At 53.8% G+C, this 21,380-nt stretch overlaps 1 protein-coding gene across 1 annotated transcript; it reads left to right on the top strand.

The window, feature by feature from the left end:
• The first annotated feature begins 3,800 nt into the window (after positions 1-3,800).
• On the top strand, positions 3,801-20,076 carry TRAM2 (translocation associated membrane protein 2). The gene is made up of 11 exons (XM_085057100.1): positions 3,801-4,031; positions 11,743-11,806; positions 13,949-14,058; positions 14,268-14,384; positions 15,977-16,035; positions 16,547-16,631; positions 16,740-16,810; positions 17,492-17,596; positions 17,729-17,887; positions 18,847-19,010; positions 19,645-20,076. Exons 1-11 carry the CDS (start codon positions 3,912-3,914, stop codon positions 19,716-19,718), a joined length of 1,128 nt encoding a protein of 375 aa, XP_084913226.1. The 5' UTR covers positions 3,801-3,911; the 3' UTR covers positions 19,719-20,076.
• The last annotated feature ends 1,304 nt before the right edge of the window (positions 20,077-21,380 follow it).

Below are 21,380 nucleotides of genomic sequence, written 5' to 3'. Positions count from 1 at the left end.
TCCAGATTCTTCCCAATGCTGCCAGACCGGGAAAATCACATTGGGGAGGTGTTTCTCCCCAAAACTCCTTGTTCCTTTGCCACCAGAGGGAGATGCTGCTCAAGGTCCAGACCCTTCATGCACATCCAGTGCCTGTGTTATGGAATCACAGAGTCACTAAAGTTGGAAATGCCAAAGGCTTTTAAATCCTTCCACGGATGGTGACTGGAGAGGAGTGGGATGTGCAGGAATGATGCTGCTGGAGTGTTGCACTGGGAGCCAGTGGGAATGAAATGGGGAGCTCTGGGATAGTGGAGGTGAAGGAATGACACCATGGCTATGGACATCTCCTCCCTCCCCAGGCATCACCAGGCCATGGGGAATGTTTGAAAATCACCATCAGGGTCTTGCCATGCTGGTATTCAGGGGAAGATTCATCCACCTGTAAATATCCCATGGTGCCTTCAGGCCCAAAGGTGTGTGTGTGGGGTGATGCCACTGATCCCACTGGATGCAGGATGGGACCCTGGGGGTTTGGCAGAACCACCTCCAGCTGTCACCACCGTGGTGCTGAGTCCTGATTTTGGTACTGTATCCCCAGAGCTGTGCCCAGGTGGGTTACATGGTCACTCCACACCCTGGTCTGTCCTCACATCAACCCTTGGGGTGCAGAAATCCCATAAATCCCAGGTCACTGCTCTATATGGAGCAATGTGGAGGCCTGGGCTGGTCCAAAACTGGGATGAGAAACTGCAGCTGGCACAGGGGCAATGGACCAACTGCACCAGGGAGCCTGCTGAAGTATCTTCCAAGTGCCCCAAATGCTTGAGGAGATCCAGCCAGACCCTCTGCTCCTGCTGCAGCATCTCTCATGAAGCTCTTTTTGGATGAGGAATGTTATCCTGAGCTAGACCAGGATCTGCCCAGCTCTTGGAGTGCTCATCATCATTTGGGCTTCTCACAGAAGGGGTGCAGCGAGGGGATATCTCCATCTCACTGCCCTCAGATAAATTGTCTAGCGTTTTTGCCTGCTCTGGAATAGAAAATTTCTGCTCATTTGCCTCCTGTGAACCTTTTATTTTCCATTTTGTTTCTTAAGGAAATCCTCTCCATCACTTTAGAGAGGTGGAGGGTCATGCCCCAGCCCAGGAGAGCTCAATGCCACTGGGGAGAGATGTTTTCCAGGGAAACACAGGAGCAGGAACTGAGGGTGAATTTTGACAATGCAGGGAGTGACCCACAGGCTCCCCAGGAGAACTGGCCGTGCCACTCTCTGGTGATCTGGAAAAAGGAGCAAACAGGCAGGAACAGAGACTACGTCCCTAAGGAATTAAACAATACCCAGGTGAATGCCTGGGCTTGGGGACATGGCTGTTCTGACCGCTGGCACTGTCCCCGTGGCTTGTTATTTTTAATGGGTCACTCTCATCTGCCTTTCAAGGTGAAATAAAGCAGGATGGAATTGTACCAGCAGGACTCGAGGGTGGCAGCAGCCCTGCCCCAGCCCTGCCCCAGCCCTGCTGGGACCTCACCTTCCAGCAGCCCAATTTCTGAGCACTGTCTGTGGGTGCCAGGTTTTGGACTGGGTGAAAAACATTCCCTCCAGCTCCAAGATGATGTAACATCCCCCCCAAACTAGGCCAAGGAAGGTTCCCCCAGAAAAATCATCTTTTCACTTCTAACAACATTGAAACACAATACTTGGACATTACAGAAAATAGAATTATTTACCCTGGGGCTGTTGTTATTTGTTTGTTTTTCCCAAGCTGAAACTTTGGATATTTTTTCCCCTTTAATTAAATTTGGTTTGCTGCAAATCCCTTTCTGGTGCCTTCAGTGTTCCTGTAAAAGGCAGGGCCCAGGCTGCAGCTCTGTGCCCATGGCTCCAAGGCTAAACAATACCACGGAGGGGGGGAGCAGAGGCTAAGCCCAGCTAATCAGGACTTGCCTAATAGGACCGAGTGCTTAATGAGGACCCAGGGACTGTTCTTCCCAGGCTGGATTTGGCTGGAGGAAAATGCTTTGTGCTCTCAACACCAGGTTTGAGACGGCTCAGCTCCCTCAAATGTGCTGGAGCTGTGTTTTCTCCCTCCTGTGAATCCATCCTGAATGGCCATAGGATGGATCTGTGGGGATGTAGGGATGCTGGAGGAGCTGAACAAGACCCTGGAAGCAAAAGGATCCAGTGCTTGGTTTGTTTGAAGGAAGATCTTTCAAATCAAAACACTGTTTATACCTTGATTTTCCAAAGCAAAGCCACTAAAAGGGCCCTGCCTACTCCCCTAATGTCCTTAGAGCTCCCTGAGGAGCTTTGGGGGGATTTTAGGGATTGACTTCAGTAAATAACAGTACATATTCCACTGGTCTGCCCTGGAGACTGTTCAGATTGTCTGTCCCTACTGCTACACCTCAGCTCCAGCCGGGGTGTGGGTTTGGGAAGGGGGTGAGATAGGAAAGGCACCTCATGCCTTAGCCCTTTCCCTGCTTAATGAGGGAGATTTGGGGTTCAGTGTTGGTACTTTGGGACACAGAGCAAGGTGTCAGGGTATGCACAGGTGGGTGCTGGGCGCATGGAGAGGTGGATCCAGATGTGGTTGGGAGCCCAGATGTGCACGGTAGGTGGGTGCACATGCAGGTGGAGAGCCACACACGCACAATAGGTAGGTTCAAGTGTGGGTGGATGTCCAGATGTGTACAGTACAGGGGTGCAGATGTGAGGTGGGTGCCAAGGCCAGTGGTGCCTCCACCTGCAGAGCATAGCTGGGGTGTGTGTGGGGCAAGTGGGGAGCTGGGGCTGGGTTCTCTGTCTGGTGCTGGGGCTGGGTTCTCTGTCTGGTGCTGGGCTGGGTCCTGGGTCCAGGTTCGGTGCTGGGTCCAGGGCTGTGCCCAGCTGGGACAGGGGCTGGATCCAGGTCCGGGGCTGGGGCTTGGCCCAGGTTTGTACCCAGTGCCAAGTCCCAGCTCTTGGTGTGGATCTGCATCCGAGTTTTCCATCTGGTGCTGGGTACAGATCCCAGCTCTCCATCCGGTACCGGGGCTGGTGTCAGGGCTATGCTGGTGCCGGGTCTGTGTCCAGCTGTGGGGCATGGCCCGGTGCCGGCACTGGGGCTGGGTCCAGATCCTTGCACAGGTCCGGGTCCGGCTCCAGGGTGGAGTGGGGTGCTGTGTCCTGGTTTGGGTGCTCGGTCTGGGTCCCGGTGCCGGTCGGGGCGGGGTCTCTGCCGGGTCCGGGTCCGTGGCTGTGCTGTGTCCGGGTCCGGGTCCGTGTCCGGGTCCGGGTCCCGGGACGGGTCGGTACCAGGTCCGTGTCTGTGCCAGTCCCGGCGCGGGTCGGGTCGGGGCAGGGTCGGTGTTGGGTCCAGTCCCGGCGCGGGTCGGGGCGGCGCCTGTCCCAGCGTCGGTGCCGGTCCCGGTGCGGTTCCCGGTCCCGGTGCGGGTCGGTGCCGGTGTCGGGTTCGGTCCCAGTCCGGACCCGGCGCGGGTCGGTCCCAGTGTCGGACTCGGTGTGGGTCGGGACGGTGCCGGTCCCGGTGTCGGTCGGGGCGGTGCCGGTCCCGGTCCCGGTGCCCGGTCGAGTCCCGGCGTGGGTCGGGGCGGTGCCGATCCCGGTGCCGGTCCCGGTGCCGGTTCCCAGTTCGGTCCCAGTGCGGGTCGGGGCTGTCCCGGTGTCGCTGCCGGTGTGGGTCGGGGCGGTGTCGGTCCTGGTTCCCAGTTCGGTCCCGGCGCGGGGCGGTCCCGGTGCCCGTTCCGAGTTCGGTCCCGGTTCCTAGCTCGGTCCCGCGCGGGTCGGGGCGGGGTCGGTGCCGGGGCCGAGCGGAGCCGGGCGGAGCGGGGAGGGCTCAGCGGCGGCGCCTGCGCGGGGCCATCGCGGCGCTCCGCGAAGTTCCGCGGGGCCCGGGGAAGTTTGGGCTCGGCTCGGCTCGGCCCCGGCCATGGCCTTCCGCCGGCGGGCCAAGAGCCACCCGCTCTTCAGCCAGGAGTTCCTCATCCACAACCACGCCGACATCGGCTTCTGCCTGGTGCTCAGCGTCCTCATCGCCCTCATGTTCGAGGTGAGACCCCCCCGCCGCCGCCCCCCGCCCTCCCCGCCGGGACCGGCTGGCTGTGTGTCCCCAGCCCTGGTTCTGCACGGGGTGTCCCCCTCGGGGCTCGGAGGAGTCCTCACCCGGCCAGGTGTCCCCGTCCGGCTCGGGGAGGGGGCTGCGGGGTGCGGCACCCCTCGCTCTGGGGGTCCCGGTTCCGCCCCATTCATTCCCCATCTCTCAGCCACCACCGGGCATGTCCCCCACATCCCCACGGGGACTCAGCCCGGTGCTGGCTTTAGGGGTGGCACATCCTTGTCCCCTGTGCAGCCCTGCCGGGGGTCCGTGGCTGGGGCAGGGCAGCACAGGGGGTGTCACACCTCTTCATCCAAGCCCACCGCAGCCGCCAGGATCTCCCAAGCCCTGAGAGGCACATCAGCCCCACACAGCGAGGAGCCAAGCCTTGGCTGATATCCCCAGCTCTTGGAAACTGGCAAAATTTTTTTTTCGCCTTTTTTTCTTTAACAGCAGCCCTTCTCCAGGTGTTTTCTCCGCTGGACAAGCACCGGGGGCTCCTGGGCCTGGGGGATAAGCCAGCGGCTCCCTGCCCTGTCCCCATCCCGCCGTGCTGCGGGCCGTGGGAAGGCATCCCTGCTCTCCACGGGATACCTTCACCCTGCCAGGCTAGCCGGAGACCCCCGGCAAGGCTGCTGTCCCCACAGCGCCATGCAGGGAACGCTGCTCTCTCCGCTGCTCCGGCTCCTTCCCTCTCCGCCTGCTTTCCCTGTCCGTGTGGCTTCTCTCGGCTCCGGGCATCCCACGCCGAGGCACCGGGCTGTGGTCAGCGGCACGGCCGGCTGGGACCCCCCCGCCTCCCCCGCTGAACCCTCCCCTTCGGCAGTGCCACGTCTCCAAGCAAATCCGGATGGGAAAGGGGTGGCCGGGGGGCTTGGCGAGGGAGGAAAGGCTCCTTCTGCAGGAAATCGCGGGAGGAGGAAATCCATTTCCTTCATTCCTTCCCGCTGGAACCCCCTGCTTCTCTGTCCCCCTCTTTTTTTTACTGCAAATTCTTTGAATGAACGAGTCTCTTCCAGCACTCCAACGCCTTTCAATGTCCTTGTGCATAAATACATATATATTTATTTAAGTGTTTCAAAACCAACCAGCCCAGGAGGGCCAGCTGTATTCCAAAGCCACATGCAAATGCTGCAAAGTTCGGTTGCAAGTTTCATACTCATACTTTAAAAAGAAAAAGTCACTGAGGTCGCATCTCTTTCTCAGGGTTTTTCCCTGCAGGTTTTGTTTCATGTTGGGAGCCCCATCCTGCAGAGGTGGTACCTGGGCTCGCTGCTCTGATGGCTTTTGGTTGATCTGGTGCTGTGAGGGCAGTTTTGAAACGTGATGAAACCCCCGTGGAGGTGCTGACAGGGAGGGGTTTGTGGTGTTTCTGGGGTTTTTTAATGTCTTTTAATTAAATCTCCCTTGGATGCTGAAGGCTGCAGTTTGCTGCTGTCCGAGCAGACCTCAAGGAGACAGTGCTTGTCATGCCAGGGTGGCTTCCACTGCTCCCTCTGCCTGGCAGCATCATCCCTGTTTTCCCCTTGACATGGGGCTGGGGACAGCTTTTGGTCCTGGTGGGTATTTTAGCTTTTATTTCATTATTACGTTTATTCCTTCTGCTTTCATTTCCCCTGGAGGAGAAATCAGCCTCTGCTCTTCCCCAGCCCCCCAAACCACCTGTGCCCATTTGTGCCACCTCTGTGGCGAGTTTTGGTGGCAGCTCTGATCCTTTGCCATGGTGAGGAGGATCTGTCACTGTCCCTTCTCCTCCTCCTCCTCTCATCCCTGCTTCCCACCCTGCAGCCAGGCTTCTACCTTCCCCAATGCCAGTGGCCACAGCCAAGCTCAGGCTCAGCGGAAAGGGCTGAATCCTGATCACAATAGGCCATTTCCTGCAGGGAAGGTTTTTTTGGGAAGACACAAATAAGATTTTTAACCTTTTCCCAGGCATCCCTCAGGAGCTGAGTGCTTCCTTGCTCTGGCACCCTGCTTGGGGTGATGCTGGGGCACTGCCATGGGTGTCCCACTGGCCAAGCACAGCACAAGCTACGCCTTGAGCATGTTTTTGGGTGCACAACCTTTCCCCATCCAAATGAATTCACCAACCTGGTGATTACTCCGTGGCAGGGAGCAGGTACTGCTGATGATGGAATTGGGTGACATGAGGCTATTCCTTCGTGTTAAAGGTGTGTTGGATTTGATTATTCCAGTGCTGTGTGTGTTTTTGAGGATCATAGCATTGTTCTCCAGGGAGGGAAGCCCCAGGCTTGGAGGGAGTTTCCCCAAAAAGAGCTGTCCTGAACTGGGCACTACAGAGTGGTTTTCATTCCCAGCCAGCCCTAAGCCTTCAGGGTGTGAAAACACACCTGGTGTGCATCTGCCTGGTGCCAGAGAGGGATTTTGCCACGTGTGCATGGCTGCTGGAGCCCAGAAACAAAAACATCTCCTTTTTTTTGGTGAAAAACTATTTTGAGTGATTCTGTATAGAAACGCGAAACAGGTGCTTCCCATCCTCATGCAGAAATCTTTGCATATCTTTTTCCACCCTGCTTTGCAGAAAAGTGAAGCCAAGGCCAGGCTGGGTTTGACTTGTGTCCCACCAGGAGCGGCTCCTGTGAGCGGTGTTGGGTCAAGTTTGGGGGAGAATTCTCTGATTTTGGACAAGTTTCTATATTAGACAGGGGTGATCCCTAAGACGGGGAAACTGAGGCTCAGCCTGATGCGTGGGGTGATGAAATAAAGTTATAAACCATTGTTTTATAAGTGTTTCTGTGCCCTTGCTGGGCTTTCCCCTGTGCACAGATCGTGGCCGTGAGTCACGGGCTCCCAAACTCTGGGTTGTGACACTGGCAGAAGAAGGCGGCTGACAAATGAGCTGCTATTTCCAGGCTTCCTGCTAAATATACTTTCCCCTTCCCGGTCCCCTCCGTAGTACTCTAAAAATTAAGGCCTTCCCATTGTTAATGAGGGAAAACAAAATGCGTTCCTGCCTCCCCTGGTCTTTGCCAGATGTGGGAACTGAGGCACGCGGGCTGCAGAAGGGTTGAATAGCTGGGGAAGAGTGGAAAAAGGGGGGGAAAAAGCAGCATTTAGGTTTACTTTTAAAAAGGAAATAAACATGAGGGAGTGTGAGGCAGTGGAAATCGTGTTGTGCTGGGGGATGAGTTTGTCTGTGGGGGCAGAGGGGCTGCACCGCCCTTGGGAAGGACTTTTTGTCAAAGCCAGATGTTTACTTTGAAAGGCTTTGGTCCAAAGTTTGGACTTTAGTTTACATATAGGGCCTGTGTCAATCCTTACTGTGGATCAGCAAGTTTGTCTTTCAGTAAACTCTGGCTAGTGGGGGGAAAAGAAACCCAAAGTTGTGAGGAAAGCCTTTGGACAGCATTTTAACTGTAATTAGTTTGAGTTGTTTTTCAAGCCCTGGAAATATTTTCCCGGCTCTGACTGCAGAAACTCCCCCAGCCTCCCCTGCCAGAGGTTTGGAGCTGCTTCCTTCTTCCAGAGTGGCTTTAACTCAAGCAGGACTATGGGATGGTTGTGTGCCTGGGGGCTCCTGGCTGGGGTGAAGACAAATCCCACTGGGATGAGGCTTTTCAGAAGGAAAATGGGTTTCATAGAATTCCAGATTGGTTTGGGTAGGAAGGGACCTTAAAGCTCATCTCATTCCAGCACCCTGCCATGGACAGGAACACCTTCCACTAGACCAGACTGCTCAGAGCCCTGTCCAGCCTGGCCTTGGACACTTCCAGGAATGGGGAGTCTACAGCCAATCTGGGCAATCTATTCCTAGAGTTCCTAGAGTGCCCTGGGGAAGTATGCTCAAAAATTATCCCTCATTCCTGAAAATATTAGTGTTTGAAAGTTGCAGCAGGTAGATTTTGAGAGAGGTGCTAAACTGCCTGGATGTGTGTGCTTAGACACCTTTTCCAAAGCCACTTGCATGTCTGCACAAGTGGAGTTGGGATTTTGGTTTGGAGCATTTTGTGCCTGGGAAAAACCAGCATCTTCTAAATTGCTGGATGGGGCTCAGAGCACCCTGGTCTATGAAAGGTGTCCCTGCCCATGGCAGGGGGTTGGAACATGATTTTTAAGGTTCCTTCCAACCCAAACCATTCTGGGATTCCAAAAAAGGATGGGGGGAGCTTTGCTGCTCTGTGTTAGGCAGCAATCTCCAGGCTAGAGAGGGTGTAGATTTTTCTACTCATCACACCATCAGGGAGTGAGTGCCTAGTTGTAGATAGTAAATGTGTGGCAGTGCTTGGAATGCTTGGCTTTATCTATTGCTCTGCCACCCAGGGCTGCCAGGTGGATGTGCTGATTTGATTTCTGGCCATGAGAAACCTCATCTCTGTCCTGGCTGATCTAAGCATCTCTGGAAACTCTGGTCTTGATGGACATGTTGAGTTTTTCTTCTTCACCATCCTTCTGCACTTTGGTCCTCGGGTTGGTGGCTTTATCCATCAAAAACCCACTTGGCTGCTGAGGATATGGTTCCTTCTGCATGGCTGTAGGGAGCTCCTAGGACCACTGCTTCCCAAATCTACCTGCTTCAGGCACACAGAGTCATAAAATCATTAATGCAGGGAAAGCCCTCTTAAGGTCATCGAGTCAAATCATCCCCCAGCACTGCCAATGCCACCACTAACCCATGTCCCCAACTGCCACATCCTTCATGTGAGGCAGGATGAGGCTAGGATGAGGAGCATCTTCCTCTGCATAGAAGTGCCCTTAATGCAGGTCTGGGAGTGAATGAGAAATAAATATACAACCTTTCCTACATGGTCCCTGCTCTGTGGGGGGACAGAGCCTCTCTGTTGTCTCCCATGGAGACAAATCCCTCTCCCACTCTCTAAAAAGTTGTGCCCAGAGGTGGTTAGGTTGGATATGAGGAAGAATTTCTTCACTGAAAAGCTGGTCAGGCATTGGAACATGCTGGAAATGCTGGAGTCACCATCCCTGGAAGTGTTCAGAGAATTTGTAGGTATGGCACTTGTGGATATGGTTTTGTGGTGGGCTTGGCAGTGCTAGGGGAACTAATTGGATTCCATGATTCTAGAGGGCTTTTCCAACCTAAATTATTCTATGATTCGGTGAATTCTGCTCCTGCCAGCAGCAGTTTAGTGGCAGCTCTGGCACTTCCTTTCCCATACCAGCATCTTGTTTCAGAGCAAACAGACAGCAAGCCTTGTGCCTCTGAATAATCCTCACATTGCTCTTCCCTCTCCAAACTTCTGCTTTCCCTGGCTGCCTGTGAAATGTTCAAGGCACGCTCTAAAGCTTTGCCATCCCTAGTGCTCATCTCTCTTTACAGAGCCAAGGAAACCTGGGTTTTGCCTTGCAGGGGAGCTGGAGGTGGTATTGCTGGAGATCATGGCTCAGGTGTTCCCTGTTTTCCAGGAGGCTTAAGCTGCTCATTCTGGCTACTCACAGCTGTGTAGCAGTGGGTGCTGATGTGGTGGAAGGGATATTGGGAGGGTTATGAGCGATTTTGGAGCCTGATATTTGCCTGATGGAACTATGACCTCAGTTGAGTCACCTGTCCCTCTGTGCCCACTGGTAAGGGGTGTGTTGTGAACCATGGCCACTCTGATCACTTCCAAACTGGTTGCAGGAATAAGAAATGCCTTTGGTGCCTGAGAGGAGACTTTCCCTCCACGTAGATCAGATTTTGCCACCATGGCCTTAGTGAATGGCTGCAGGTCTGTGCCTGAGCTCTCCCATCTGCCACATGGAGCAGAGAGGCTTTTTGTCCTTGGAAATCAATCTGTCAGGAGCCTGCCTGCATCCAGGAGGTTACATTTATCTTTGGCTGATAAAATATCCCACTCAGACTGTAGGAAAAAAACTGCTACCCCTCTGCAAGGAAAGGTGGAGGGGGGCTGAGGTGGCTCCAGAGTTGTTGGTGGTCCTCCAGCCCACAAGAAGCCAAGGCAGGTGTGGAGATGGGACAAAGCATGGCTTGATGGTGGAGTTGATGGAGGAAACCTTCCTACTAGCCCCCCTGGGAAAGAAGGAGAGCCTTTGCAAACTGTTTTGGGGCTGAGCTCCATGTGGGCATTGCTTCCCACCCAGCAGATACTCTGGGGTAATTTTCTTGAACTCACAGCTCTGGCCTGTGTCCTCTCCAGCAGGTTAGAGGCTTCACCTGGAGATGATGTCTTGTTCCCAGCTGTTTACAGCAGTGGATGTCAGCCAGGTGCTTGGGGAGCTGTAAATCCATCAGTGCCTGCTGCTGTTGGCACATCCATGACCCAGCTGCCCACCCCTGCAGCATCACGGCCACCACTGGCTTCATGCCTCTGTTTCATGCCCTGTGCCAGCCTGTGGCAAGGTTTGGATGTAAACTCCAGATCCTGGATGTGCTGTACAGCTCTGGGATGAAGCAACTTGGCTTTCCCAGCCAGCAAGGTCTGGAAGAGCCAGAAGTGTCTCCCTCAGCCAGCTTGAGGCCAGGCGACGCGCTTTTTCCATTCCCACCCCAAACTCTGCCCGTGGTCTCCATCTCCTGCATCTACTCCTCCACAAACAGAGCACATGTGGGATTTCCTTTTTGCTTTTTTTGAGTGGAAAAAACAATAAAATCCCCAAACATCACGAAAACACGCCATGGAGTTTGCTGTCCCTGAGCAGGGGCTGCCTGCACCGGTTGCTCAATGCTGGTGGTGGCAGGATGAGAACACTTGGCAAAGTCCCCCTGTCTCCCCCACAAGCTGTGGAGCAATTTCCAGCTGGGATTTTAATAGCCTGCAGCTCTGAAGCAGTGGCAGCCATGTCTGTGTGAAGTGCAGCTCGTCTCCATCGGCGTTCAACGGGCACAGGATTTTTTGGGGCTGGTTGTGTTTGAGGGTGGGTGCTTGTGAAGTGTTGGAGGGTTGGCTGGGAGCCACTGGAAAGAACAAATCTGGTGACCTGCTGCCAGTGTGGGGTTGGATGGGAAGAAGGCATATTTGATGTTGGATGTCTCTGCACTACTTTTTGCTGTGGCCCCAGCTTGAGGGTGCTTTGGTCATGGTGGTGCAATTTTGGGGTATCCTGTGGGGTGGGATGCTCCATTCCCACAAAGCTTCCTGTTTTGCTGCAGGGAGGATCATTCTCTTGAATTAAAAGCAACTTAGTCACTGGACACCTCTCTGGTGACAGTGACAGGACCAGAGGGAATGGCTGGAGCTGTGTCAGGGAAGGTTTAGGTTGGATATTAGGAAAAAGTTCTTCCCTCAGAGTGTGGTTGGGCACTGGAACAGATTCCCCAGAGAATGGTCACAGCCCCAGCCCTGACAGAGTTCAAGAAAGGTTTGGACAACGTTCCCAGGCACATGATGGGATTCTTGGGGTGTCCTGTGCCACGCCAGGAGTTGGACTTCATTGATCCTTGTGTGTCCCTTCCAACTCAGGATATTCCAGGATTCTACTCTATGATTCAGTAAATGAAGGGTGAGCAGCACAGCCCTGGGGTTTAGGGGGCCTAATGTCTCATCCCAGGGGTTTTTTCTCCCCTTTTTGGACATGCCTCTGGGATCTTGTGGGTGACCAGTGCGAGGTTCAGTGTTCCTGCAAGTGAAGGCGGTGCCAGCACATCTCCCTGGATGATTTGTCTTTCCTATTGTGGTGGAGAAAAAACGGATCCAGAGGAATGGATTTAAGAACTGATTTGCTTTTTTTCCCCTCTTTGTGTCTTTGACAGGTCACAGCCAAGACTGCCTTCCTGTTCATCTTACCTCAGTATAATGTTAGTGTGCCTACAGCAGGTGAGAGATGCCTCTGCTCCATGTATCCCAAGAGGAGGTTGAGTCTGGTCTGCCCCAAACCCTCACTGCCAGCTGGCCTGGGCTCACCCTCTGCTCATCAACTGCCCAGCCCTTGTCTGGTACTAAAGGAGATTTCAAAAATAAGATATTTTGGGAAGAAGCAAAGTTTGAGTGGCTCAGAGCACTCTGGTCATGTCTGCCAGCCCTCGTGCTGCCAGGGTTGGGAAGAAATGCTTTCGGGGTGGGGTTGGGGTTTTCTCTCTCTCTCTGCCATGGCCAGGCTGTTCTGTGCTCTCTGCAGGGTGAGGATCCTGCTCCAAGCCTGGTCAGGCAGGATCAAACTGTGTGATTGCATGCCTGGAGCACCTTCTTGTCCCCACTGAGGAGCAGGAGGGATTTACCTCTTTGCTAAGCAGCAGAGGCTGCATGTGTCATCCCTGTCTCACTAATTTTTGGGGATGACACCTGGAGAGGGTGTGGAGATGTTTGCCTGGTGCACAGCAGGTTCTAATTCACGGGGAGTAATTCCAGGAGGCTCTGAGCTGCTGCAGCTCTGATCCAAATGGACCAGAGGAGGTGTCCCAGCTCCCAGCCAGGAGGCTCAGCCCCTGTTCCTATTTTGGCTGCTGGTTGCTGCCTTCCTGGCTCAGAGCTGCTCTGGATCTGGCAGGGATCTGGGCACTGGTGTGGAGACAGCAGGAGGTGGTTTGGGTAAAGCCCTGGATGAGCCAAACGCCTGGGGCACAGAGCCTGGCCTGGTGGCAGAAAACTGCAGTTAATTGGGAGTGTTTGAGTAATCATCCAAAGAAAGAGCAGGGTGTTGGGATTAGTGGAGCTACAGCGAGGCAGACATGCAGAAGATAAAAGCTCTGCCCTTAAAAGCTTTGAACGTTATGGCTGAAGGAATCATCCAGCTTCCAGATTGAATTGTGGTCCCTGCTCCCCTGTGGCACAGTCCAGACAGCTTCCACTGCTGTTTTTTAAGGGGTTTATTCTTTCCTGATAGCAGAAATCCCGAGGGGCACAGAAACATCTCTCCAGGACCAGGTATTGGGGTATCGATATAGGGCATGAGCTAGTGGGGAGACCTTGGTGCAGCAACTTGTTGGGAAGAATCTGAATTTTTCCATGGTTATTTTATATCCTTCACAGCTCCTGTTAGAGCTTGTGAGGTGCCCCAGAGAGAGGAGGCAGAGCAGTTGCACATGTGCATGATATTATTTTCTTAGGATTTTCAATTCTGTCTTTTACCTTGCTCTGGGATACGGACACAATTTTTACCTCTGGGTCTGCACAGCACTGGGGGCTCCTAAGGACAGGGTGTTTTCATATCCTTGTGCCAGGTGTTTTCATAAATCCTGTTCAAATCCTAGAAATCTGGAGTGAAGCTTTGTTCAATGATGAACAGGGCTGGTGACAGAGCAGTTTCTTCCCAGCACTGATATCAGGAGAGGACAGAAAGGATCAGGGTGATAGAGAGCGTCAGCCAGGGATGGGCTGAGCATTGTGTGAAGACACTTCCTGCAGCATTCCCAGCTCTGCTTCCTCCCATAAGCTGCAGGGCTGCAAATAGTCACCTAAAGGCAGATGTCTGGGGTATTTTGGGTGCTGTTGGGTCTTCAGAAGAGCACAGCCTCCTGTGGGTGCTATTTCTCATCCAGCAGCCCTGTGCTGCTGCCTCAGATCTCTGAATAGCTCAAGGCATCTGCACTTAGGCTGCTGAATCCTGCTCTAGCAGTTTTCAGGGAGGAGTGGGAGATCATGAGAGTGTTGAATCATAGAACTGAGTGGGTGGAAATCCTATCCCAAGCCCTAATGTTCCTAGTGGGGCATCCCTGATCTCATCACCTGCTTCAGCCTCCCATGTCTTCATTCCTCCAGGTGATAAATTCTCATCTCCACAGCCGAGCTGTCCCCAGTGGCAGGGGGAAGCTTTGTGTCCCTTGTGTCCCTTTCCTCGAGGTGTTAGAGAGGAAACCACCAACCTCTGCCACGAACTAAGCCTGGAGAGAGCCCTTTTTATGCAGCCATTGACAAAATGAATTTTTTCTGGTATCCCCATCCAAGCTGCTCCCCACTAAGCCCTTACCTGGAAATCCTTTGTGCCATAGGGATCTGACCCACCCTTTGGTCTCTTTGCAGATGGGGAGCTGGTCCAGTATCACTATGGGCTGAAGGATTTGGTCACCATCCTCTTCTACATCTTCATTGCCATCATCCTGCATGCAGTGGTGCAGGAGTATGCCCTGGACGTGAGCACCATTCCCTGTCTTGTGTCCTCAAAATACCTCAAATCCCAGGGGATGCTGTGGTCCTGTTGCAGTTAAATGCTGTTCTGGGGGTGGTTTGAGGGCTGGGGTGGTGATGATCATCCCTGGAGACTGCTTGGGATGAGGAGGAGAAGACAGAGTTGATGGTGGCTGATGTCTTGTTCTTTCTCTCTCCCTGTGCTCCTTCCCAGAAAATCAACAGGCGTCTGCATCTCTCCAAGGTCAAACACAGCAAGTTCAATGAGTCAGGGCAGCTGGTTGCCTTCCACCTCACCTCTGTCATCTGGTGCTTGTACGTCGTGGTGACGGTAAGGCATTGGACTGGCAGGGGGTTGGGTTCCCAGGGGTGAATTGTGGGTTCTGGAGCAAAAAAATCCCTCTGGCAGCAGAATCCCCAGCCAGCTCCTGGGCCAAAACAGGCACATTTCAGTGAGTTTAGTTTTTTAGCTGTGGTGGATCTTTCCAGCCACTGAGTGAGGGCAGTTTTGTGAGATCCTTTTCCTGCATTGGACAAGGCACAGGCAAATGGGCTGTGAAATATTTGTGGGGCTTGGCTCCAGAAATCCTGCCTGGCCCTGTCATCTCCATCCACTGCTCTAGTACCTGTCTGTGTCAGCTTCCTATTTTTCTCCTTATTTACATTCAGTGCCTTGAGGTTTTTGGGTGCCTTTTGCAGGGTTATGGGGCTGATGGGCAAATTTTTGGGATCCCTCTTTGTGGTTCCTTCCTTGGCAAGCTGATGGGGAAGGAATCTTTGAGAATAGGGAAACCACACTGTTCTTGGGTCCACTGGGGATGTGTCAACCCAAAGCCACTGGGAGAAGAATTCAGAGGGAAAACTGTTTTGTTTTGGGGAGGGAAGAACAGGTGGTGTGGGAGAGATCTGATTATTTTGGCAGTGTGAAGCGGTGATGCTTCTCTGCCTGCAGCCATTGGCATCCAGCTGTGGTCTCCAGTGGCTCTGGGATGGATCCTTGGGGCAGATCTCTTCCCCATTACTTGGAGGGTCTTGCCAATCCCTCTTAGAGAACCACTTTTCCCTTCAAGGGCAGCATTTCTAGAGATCTGCTGGCACTGCCTCTACCCCATAGGGCTCTGAGGAAGGAAACTTTGGCAAATCAGTTGATGCTGTTGGTTTTGGGCTCCCCTTGGCCAGTGCCAGACCCATCCCTCAGCAGCTGCAGGGCTGGAGCCTCCTGTGCAGCCCACATTGCTGTGATGTGCTCCCCAAACAGCCCACATGTGCAGAGCAGCTCACCCTTGTGCTTCCCTGGCCTTCCCAACCAAAAAAAACAGCTTGGACTAGACAGGGAATGGATGATGGTGACTTGGCAGGGCAAATTTCCCCTGCCAGCATCTCCTTGCAAAGCCCAGTGCAGCATCCCTGTGCCAGGAGTGAGAAGGGAGTCCCGTCCTGTAAAGCAAGAGGTGGAAAATGAAACTATCCAATTCACATCCAGTTATTTTTGTTGGTGTTTTCTGTTCCCCTTTCTCTTCAGAAGCACTTCTTGTTGCATAAGTGATACTGGGGTTGAAAATGCCTGTGGGGAAGAAGCCTCTAGGCCATTCACATGGCTGCTTGAGCCATGCTACAGGAATCTCACCCCTCCTCTTCCAGAGCATTCCAAACCCCAAAATATCCTCTCCTGAACTTGGGACCCTCTGCAACTGAGCAAGCAGCCTTCAGCCCCCAAACAAAGGGGCCTGGTGAAATTTTAGAGCAGTGCTAGAGACCCACAAATGCAGAGCTCAGCCTTGGCCCTCACAGGGAATGTTTTTTTCTGCAGGCTGTGGCAGGACTCCAGTGACACCCCCAGTTCCTCATTTCACTATACCACCAGCTCACCCTCTCATAACCTGTTCTGTTTTGCTGAAGCCTTGCCTCTCTCCTCTTTTTCAGGAAGGATACATATCAAATCCCCGGAGTTTATGGGAAAACTACCCGCATGTTTATCTCCCGTAAGCACTCGTGAGGGCAGTTCTGGGGCTGGCCACTTCCTTCCTCTCCACAGTTTTGCCTCCTGGGAGTGAGGATCTGACAGCACAGCACCCTCTGCATGCACCCTGCATGGGAAATGGAGGATATCTCATTTGTGAGACTGGGGAGGGTGTTCTGGAGGGTTTCCTCCATGAGGAAGGCTCTGTGGGCTTGGTTACTCATCCTGGGTGTTTCCTGCATCACCTTGGGAAAGTCTCTTTGCTTCACAGCAGAAATATAGTGGGGGATGACCCTCCCTTCTTGTGTTTTACAAAAGTGAGGATTGCTGAGAGCCTGGACACCACAGCACAAGGATCTGGATAAACTCCATGTGCAGCTCTCTTGGCTCAACAAATAATTTCAGCCCAGAAATGATTTGTCCTAAATCCCATGGCTCCAAAACAGTGGAGGGATTGCCCAATGCTAGCACTCGGGTTCTTGGGGTCCTGCCATGGCCTGGGCTGGCTCATGTGGCTCCTCCCTGCATTTCAGGTACCAGGTGAAGTTTTTCTACCTGTGCCAGCTGGCATACTGGCTGCACGCCCTGCCCGAGCTCTACTTCCAGAAAGTCCGCAAGGTGAGAGCCAGCTGGGCCTTCCACCCGCTGAGTTTTGGGAGAGGGAGCTCTGGGAAAGGGCAGGTGGAGAGGGCTGAGAGGTTGATTTGGTTTTTCTGCCCCTGCCAGGAGGAGATCCCCCGGCAGCTGCGCTGCATCGCGCTCTACCTGCTGCACATCGCCGGCGCCTACCTGCTCAAGTGAGTCAGGCACCTGCCTCAGCATCCTTCCTGCACCATGGATGGGGCTGGGCAGCTCCTTTTGCACTGGGAATCACCTGGGAATCCTCAGTGGGGTGAGGGGCTTTGAGGGAATAAAGTGTTTCAGTGGAGAGTGACTTTTTACCTAGGCAGGTATATAGGACAAAGGGAATGGTTTTAAATTAAAAGAGGAGAGATTTGGATAGTGGGGAGAAATTCTTCGCTGTGAGGGTGGTGAGGTACTTGGCACAGGTTGCCCAGAGAAGCTGGGGCTGCTCCATCCCTGGAGGTGTCCAAGGCCAGGTTGAACCAGGGAGTACCCTGGGACAGTGGAAGGTGTCCCTCCTGCTGGATCATCTGTTTGGAACAAGATGATCTTTAAGGTCCCTTCCCACCCAACCCATTCTATGATAAAAATCAGAGCAGCCTTGCCAGCTTTTAGGGTTTTGTGTTGGATATATCCCAGGTCTGGTTTGGGCTGTGTTGATGGTTTGGGGTCAGGGATTTCCCCGATTGCAGTCGTACCCACCCTGCTGCACAGAGATCTGGCTTTGGGCTGGTACAGCAGCTCATGGACAGCAGGGCTGTAGCTGGGTTTGAAGGCTGAAGGTTGAAGGCTGAAGGTTGAAGGATCAAGGCTGACCAGCCCAATGATGCTTTTTTCTTCCTCTTCCCTCCCAGCTTAACCCGCCTGGGGCTGATCCTCTTGCTGTTGCAGTACTTGGCCGAATTCTTCTTCCACATGGCGCGGCTGGTTTACTTCACAGACGAGAACAACGAGAAGCTGTAAGCAGGGGAGCTGCCTGTGGCTCCCATCCTCCTCCTCCTCCAGAGCCCAAGAGAGCCTGGATCTCACTCTCACCTCCTGGGTCAGTGCTGGGGCTGCTCCTGCCCACACCTCTGCTTGTCTTCCTGCAGGTTTAATGTCTGGGCTGTCGTGTTCGTGGTCACCAGGCTGTTCACCCTCACCTTGTACATCCTGGTCATTGGCTTTGGGCTGCCACGTGTTGAGAGCCAGGCCCTGGACCCCGAGAGAGGGAACTTCTTCAGCTTCCTCTTCAACAATATTCTCTTCAGGTAGGAATGTCTCCTGTGTCTTCCTTGGCTGCGTTATCCCAGCATGGGTTTTGCTGAGTTTGGAAATCATGGAATCCCAGAATGGTTTGGATTGAAAGGGACCTTAAACATCATCTTGTTCCAACCCCTTGTGTGGATATGGATATTATCACTAGACCAGGTTGCTCCAAGCTCCATCCAAATGGGATCCAGCCAGTGGGGATCTGATTTTGGTTCCATTTCAGGAAGGTGTCAGTGAGCTGAAGGGGGTGTGAAGGAAGCAAGGAGGGGTTCAAAGGCTGCAGAGCCACAGAGGAGGGGAAAAGCCAGCAATCAAAGTGTTAATCAAGTGAAGATATAAAGTGCAAGCCTATCTTGGAGAAAGGCTTGCAGGCTTTCCCTGTTGCACCTGTAAGTGCATTTACACAGATGTGGTCAAGGAAAAGGCATTTTCCCTTCTGCTTGGACATGTTTTGCTGCCTGTTGGTGTAGGAAGCAGAGGGTGGAATGGGCTCCTCATGCCTTGCAGTCTGTCAAGACTGGAAGCCTTTCTCACCCTTGCAGCAGCTGTGGGTTCAGTTCGGAATTTGCTGGGCCTGGTCATTCCCAAGCTTTTTGAAGCCATGGTCTGCTGGCACACCTGAGGATTTGAGGGACATTCTTCCACCTTTTAGATGTACAGATCATCTGGGGACATCGTGACTGTGCCGCGTTGTGGTTTGGGCAGTGCTGGTTGAGATGATCCTGTTCATCCCTTCCTGCCCTAAAGCTGGAAGAGTCAGCAGTGCTCTGAGCACCTGAAGGGGAAACCAAAGTGGCTGCTCTGGGCTCAGGGCTGGCAGAAAGCAGAGATGGTGGCCGAGGGACAGCGCCAGCCACCCGGGGGGACCTCGGCCAGCAGCCCTGGTGTGGGGGGAAGGCTGGGCTGGGGGTGGCCTTGCTGCTGTGTTCTCAGCCTGCCTCTTCTCCGCCCCTGGCAGAATGAGTGTGCTGCTGTTGGTGTGCCTCTTCCAGGCCTCGGTGATGTGGCGCTTCATCCACTTCCAGCTGCGGCGCTGGAGGGAGTACTGGAACGAGCAGAGCAGTCGGAAGCGAGCCGCCGCCGGCACCAAGCAGCAAACCAAGCCGCTCAAGAGGGACTCAGGTGAGTGCTGGAAGGGTGGCACTGTGGAGGCATCGGTGCTGTGGTTCAGCATCCCCCCAGCAGGCTGCTGCCTGTACAGGGTGTTCCCAGCAGTGTCCTGGTATTGTGGGTTGTCCCCTTGTCTGTGGGCCCCCAGAGGATAAAGGGTTTGGCTTGTGCAAGGGACAAAGTTTCTTTCTCCACAGAATCACAGCATTGTTTAGGTTGGAAAAGACCTCTGAGATTGTGGAGTCCAACCTTTGACCAAAGACGACCTTGTCAACCAGTCCAGAGCACTGAGTGCCACATCTAGTCTTTCCTTAAACACCTCCAGGGGTGGTGACCTAAACACCTCCAGGGGTGGTGACCCCACCACCTCCCTGAGCAGCCCATTCCAATGTTTAATCACCCTTTTGTAAAGGAATTCCTTCTAATGTCCAATCTGAACCTCAAGCTTGAGGCCACTTCTAGTCCTATCCGTTGTTCCCTGGGAGCAGACCCTGACCCCCACCTGGCTGCACCCTCCTGTCAGGAAGTTATGGCAAGCAAAAAGGTCCCCCTGAGCCTCCTTTTCTCCAGTTTAAACACCCCCAGCTCCCTCAGACTACCCTCTAGACCCTTCACCAGTTCCGTGTCCCTGTTTTGCCATCCCCAGGTTACCATGAAAACGGAGTGGTGAAAGCAGAGAACGGAACCTCACCTCGCACCAAGAAGCTCAAGTCTCCGTAGAAACCAAGGGTTGTCTCCTGGGGAGGAGGGCGAGATACCAGGACTGAGCAGCTCCTCCTCCTGCTCCTCACGAGCAGCATCTGGAATGGCTCGGAATCATCTTCCCAAGGTGTCTCTCGCTCTCCTCCCTTCCTTTCTTGCTCTCGTGAACCGTTTGCAATAAAACCAAAAAGGCCCCTTTCCCCTTCTCCCATCCCCCTAGTAGGAAATTTTTCCAGCCCTCCTGGTTTTGCCTTCCTCTGTTTGATCGTAAACCAGTGTGCAATTTTTATTTTTTTTTCTTTTAGTGTTCTGTTATTTTGGTTAGTGGTAACAAATGTATCATAGATGGTTCCAAACAATCCTTTTTTCTCCTACAGCACGTTCCTCCCCTCTCTTCATGGTGCTTCCCTGAGCCCCTGGGACAGGGCCACGACAGCTTGAAGGCACCAAATGTGTGTCATGGGAACAGGTTCCTGGGGGAATGTGCTGGGGCTGTGAGATCTGAGGCTCAGGGGTGCTCTCAGGTGAGATGGGGCACATCTGGCCAGTGCTCAGCACGATGGTGATGCTGCAAAGAGAGACCAGTGTCTGATGGAGGAAGCTCAACCCTGTCTTGTCTCATGGTGGACCTCTGGTTAAGTGGGGTTTTCTCAACCCTGGTTTTGAGAATTTTGGAGAGCTGGCCATCAGAGAAGGGAGAGAACTTCCTTCTTCATATGGAAAGTCCACCTCCCAGCCTTTGGTTGCCCCAGCTGGTTTTCTCTTGGCTGCCCCGTGGTTGTTCTGGGCCTCCTAGCCCCAAGAGCTGGGCCCAGGGCTCTGCAGCTCTCAGTGTTTTGTTATGGGGCAGCAGCATCCTGAGGTCCACATGAATCCGTGAGTCCTGCCCTGCTCTGAGCGCTGGCCTGGCTCCTGTCAGCCCAGGCCCTTTGCCAGCTTGTCTGTGCCTCGTGGACCTGGTGTTCTTGTGACTCTTGCCCTCATCCAGGTGACAAACTGGTTGCTGCCAAGGGTTTCTGCATCAGTGGGACTGTGCCCCTCATGCTGTCACCTCAGCTCCCTCGTCCCTACCGTACCAGTCCAGCCGTGCCATCGGCAGCCACCAGCTTCACTCTTTGTTTCCAAAGGATACAGCGCTTGTATCCACCCAAGGTGCTATCAAATCCAGGGTTTCTTCCAAAAATCCTAGCCCCTTCATCCCTTTCTGAGCTGTGAACGAGATGACAGGGAAGGAAGGGGAAGGAGGCCGGGGCTGCAAGGAGCAGCTTGCATTTTAGGAAAAGCCTGGCTTGTGACGCGTAGCTGTTGGCAGATGGAGTTGTCTCAAATCTACCTCAGAGGCCATCTGCTGCTGCAGACCACTTTCCCCTCTTGCTCCTGCCCGCTGCCACCTCCACGTGCTGGCAGGAGATTCTGTGGAAAGCCACATCCCACCGGCTTGATCCCTCGCTGACTGCTGGGGAGCAGCATCTGCTTGGGGTATCATGGGTCAGTGCCATCTCACTGGGCTTCTTTTTGGGGTGCCACACGCCAGGCTAGGTTTGGCAGGTAGTAGTGGCACCTCTGTCCCCACGCTGTCCTCCTGGGCGGTTCCTGAGCTGGGCTTTGCTGTTGGTGCCTCTTGTGCAGCAAAGTCAGCCGTAGCTTTAGTTCTTCTCAGCTTTGCCATGGCAGGAACAG

The sequence above is a fragment of the Lichenostomus cassidix genome, chromosome 3, assembly GCF_008360975.1.
Source record: "Lichenostomus cassidix isolate B80296 chromosome 3, HeHo_3.0, whole genome shotgun sequence".
Taxonomy (NCBI): Eukaryota; Metazoa; Chordata; class Aves; order Passeriformes; family Meliphagidae; genus Lichenostomus; species Lichenostomus cassidix.
The sequence above is the reverse complement of the archived record's forward strand: the minus strand, read 5'-3'. Positions and strand labels throughout refer to the sequence as shown.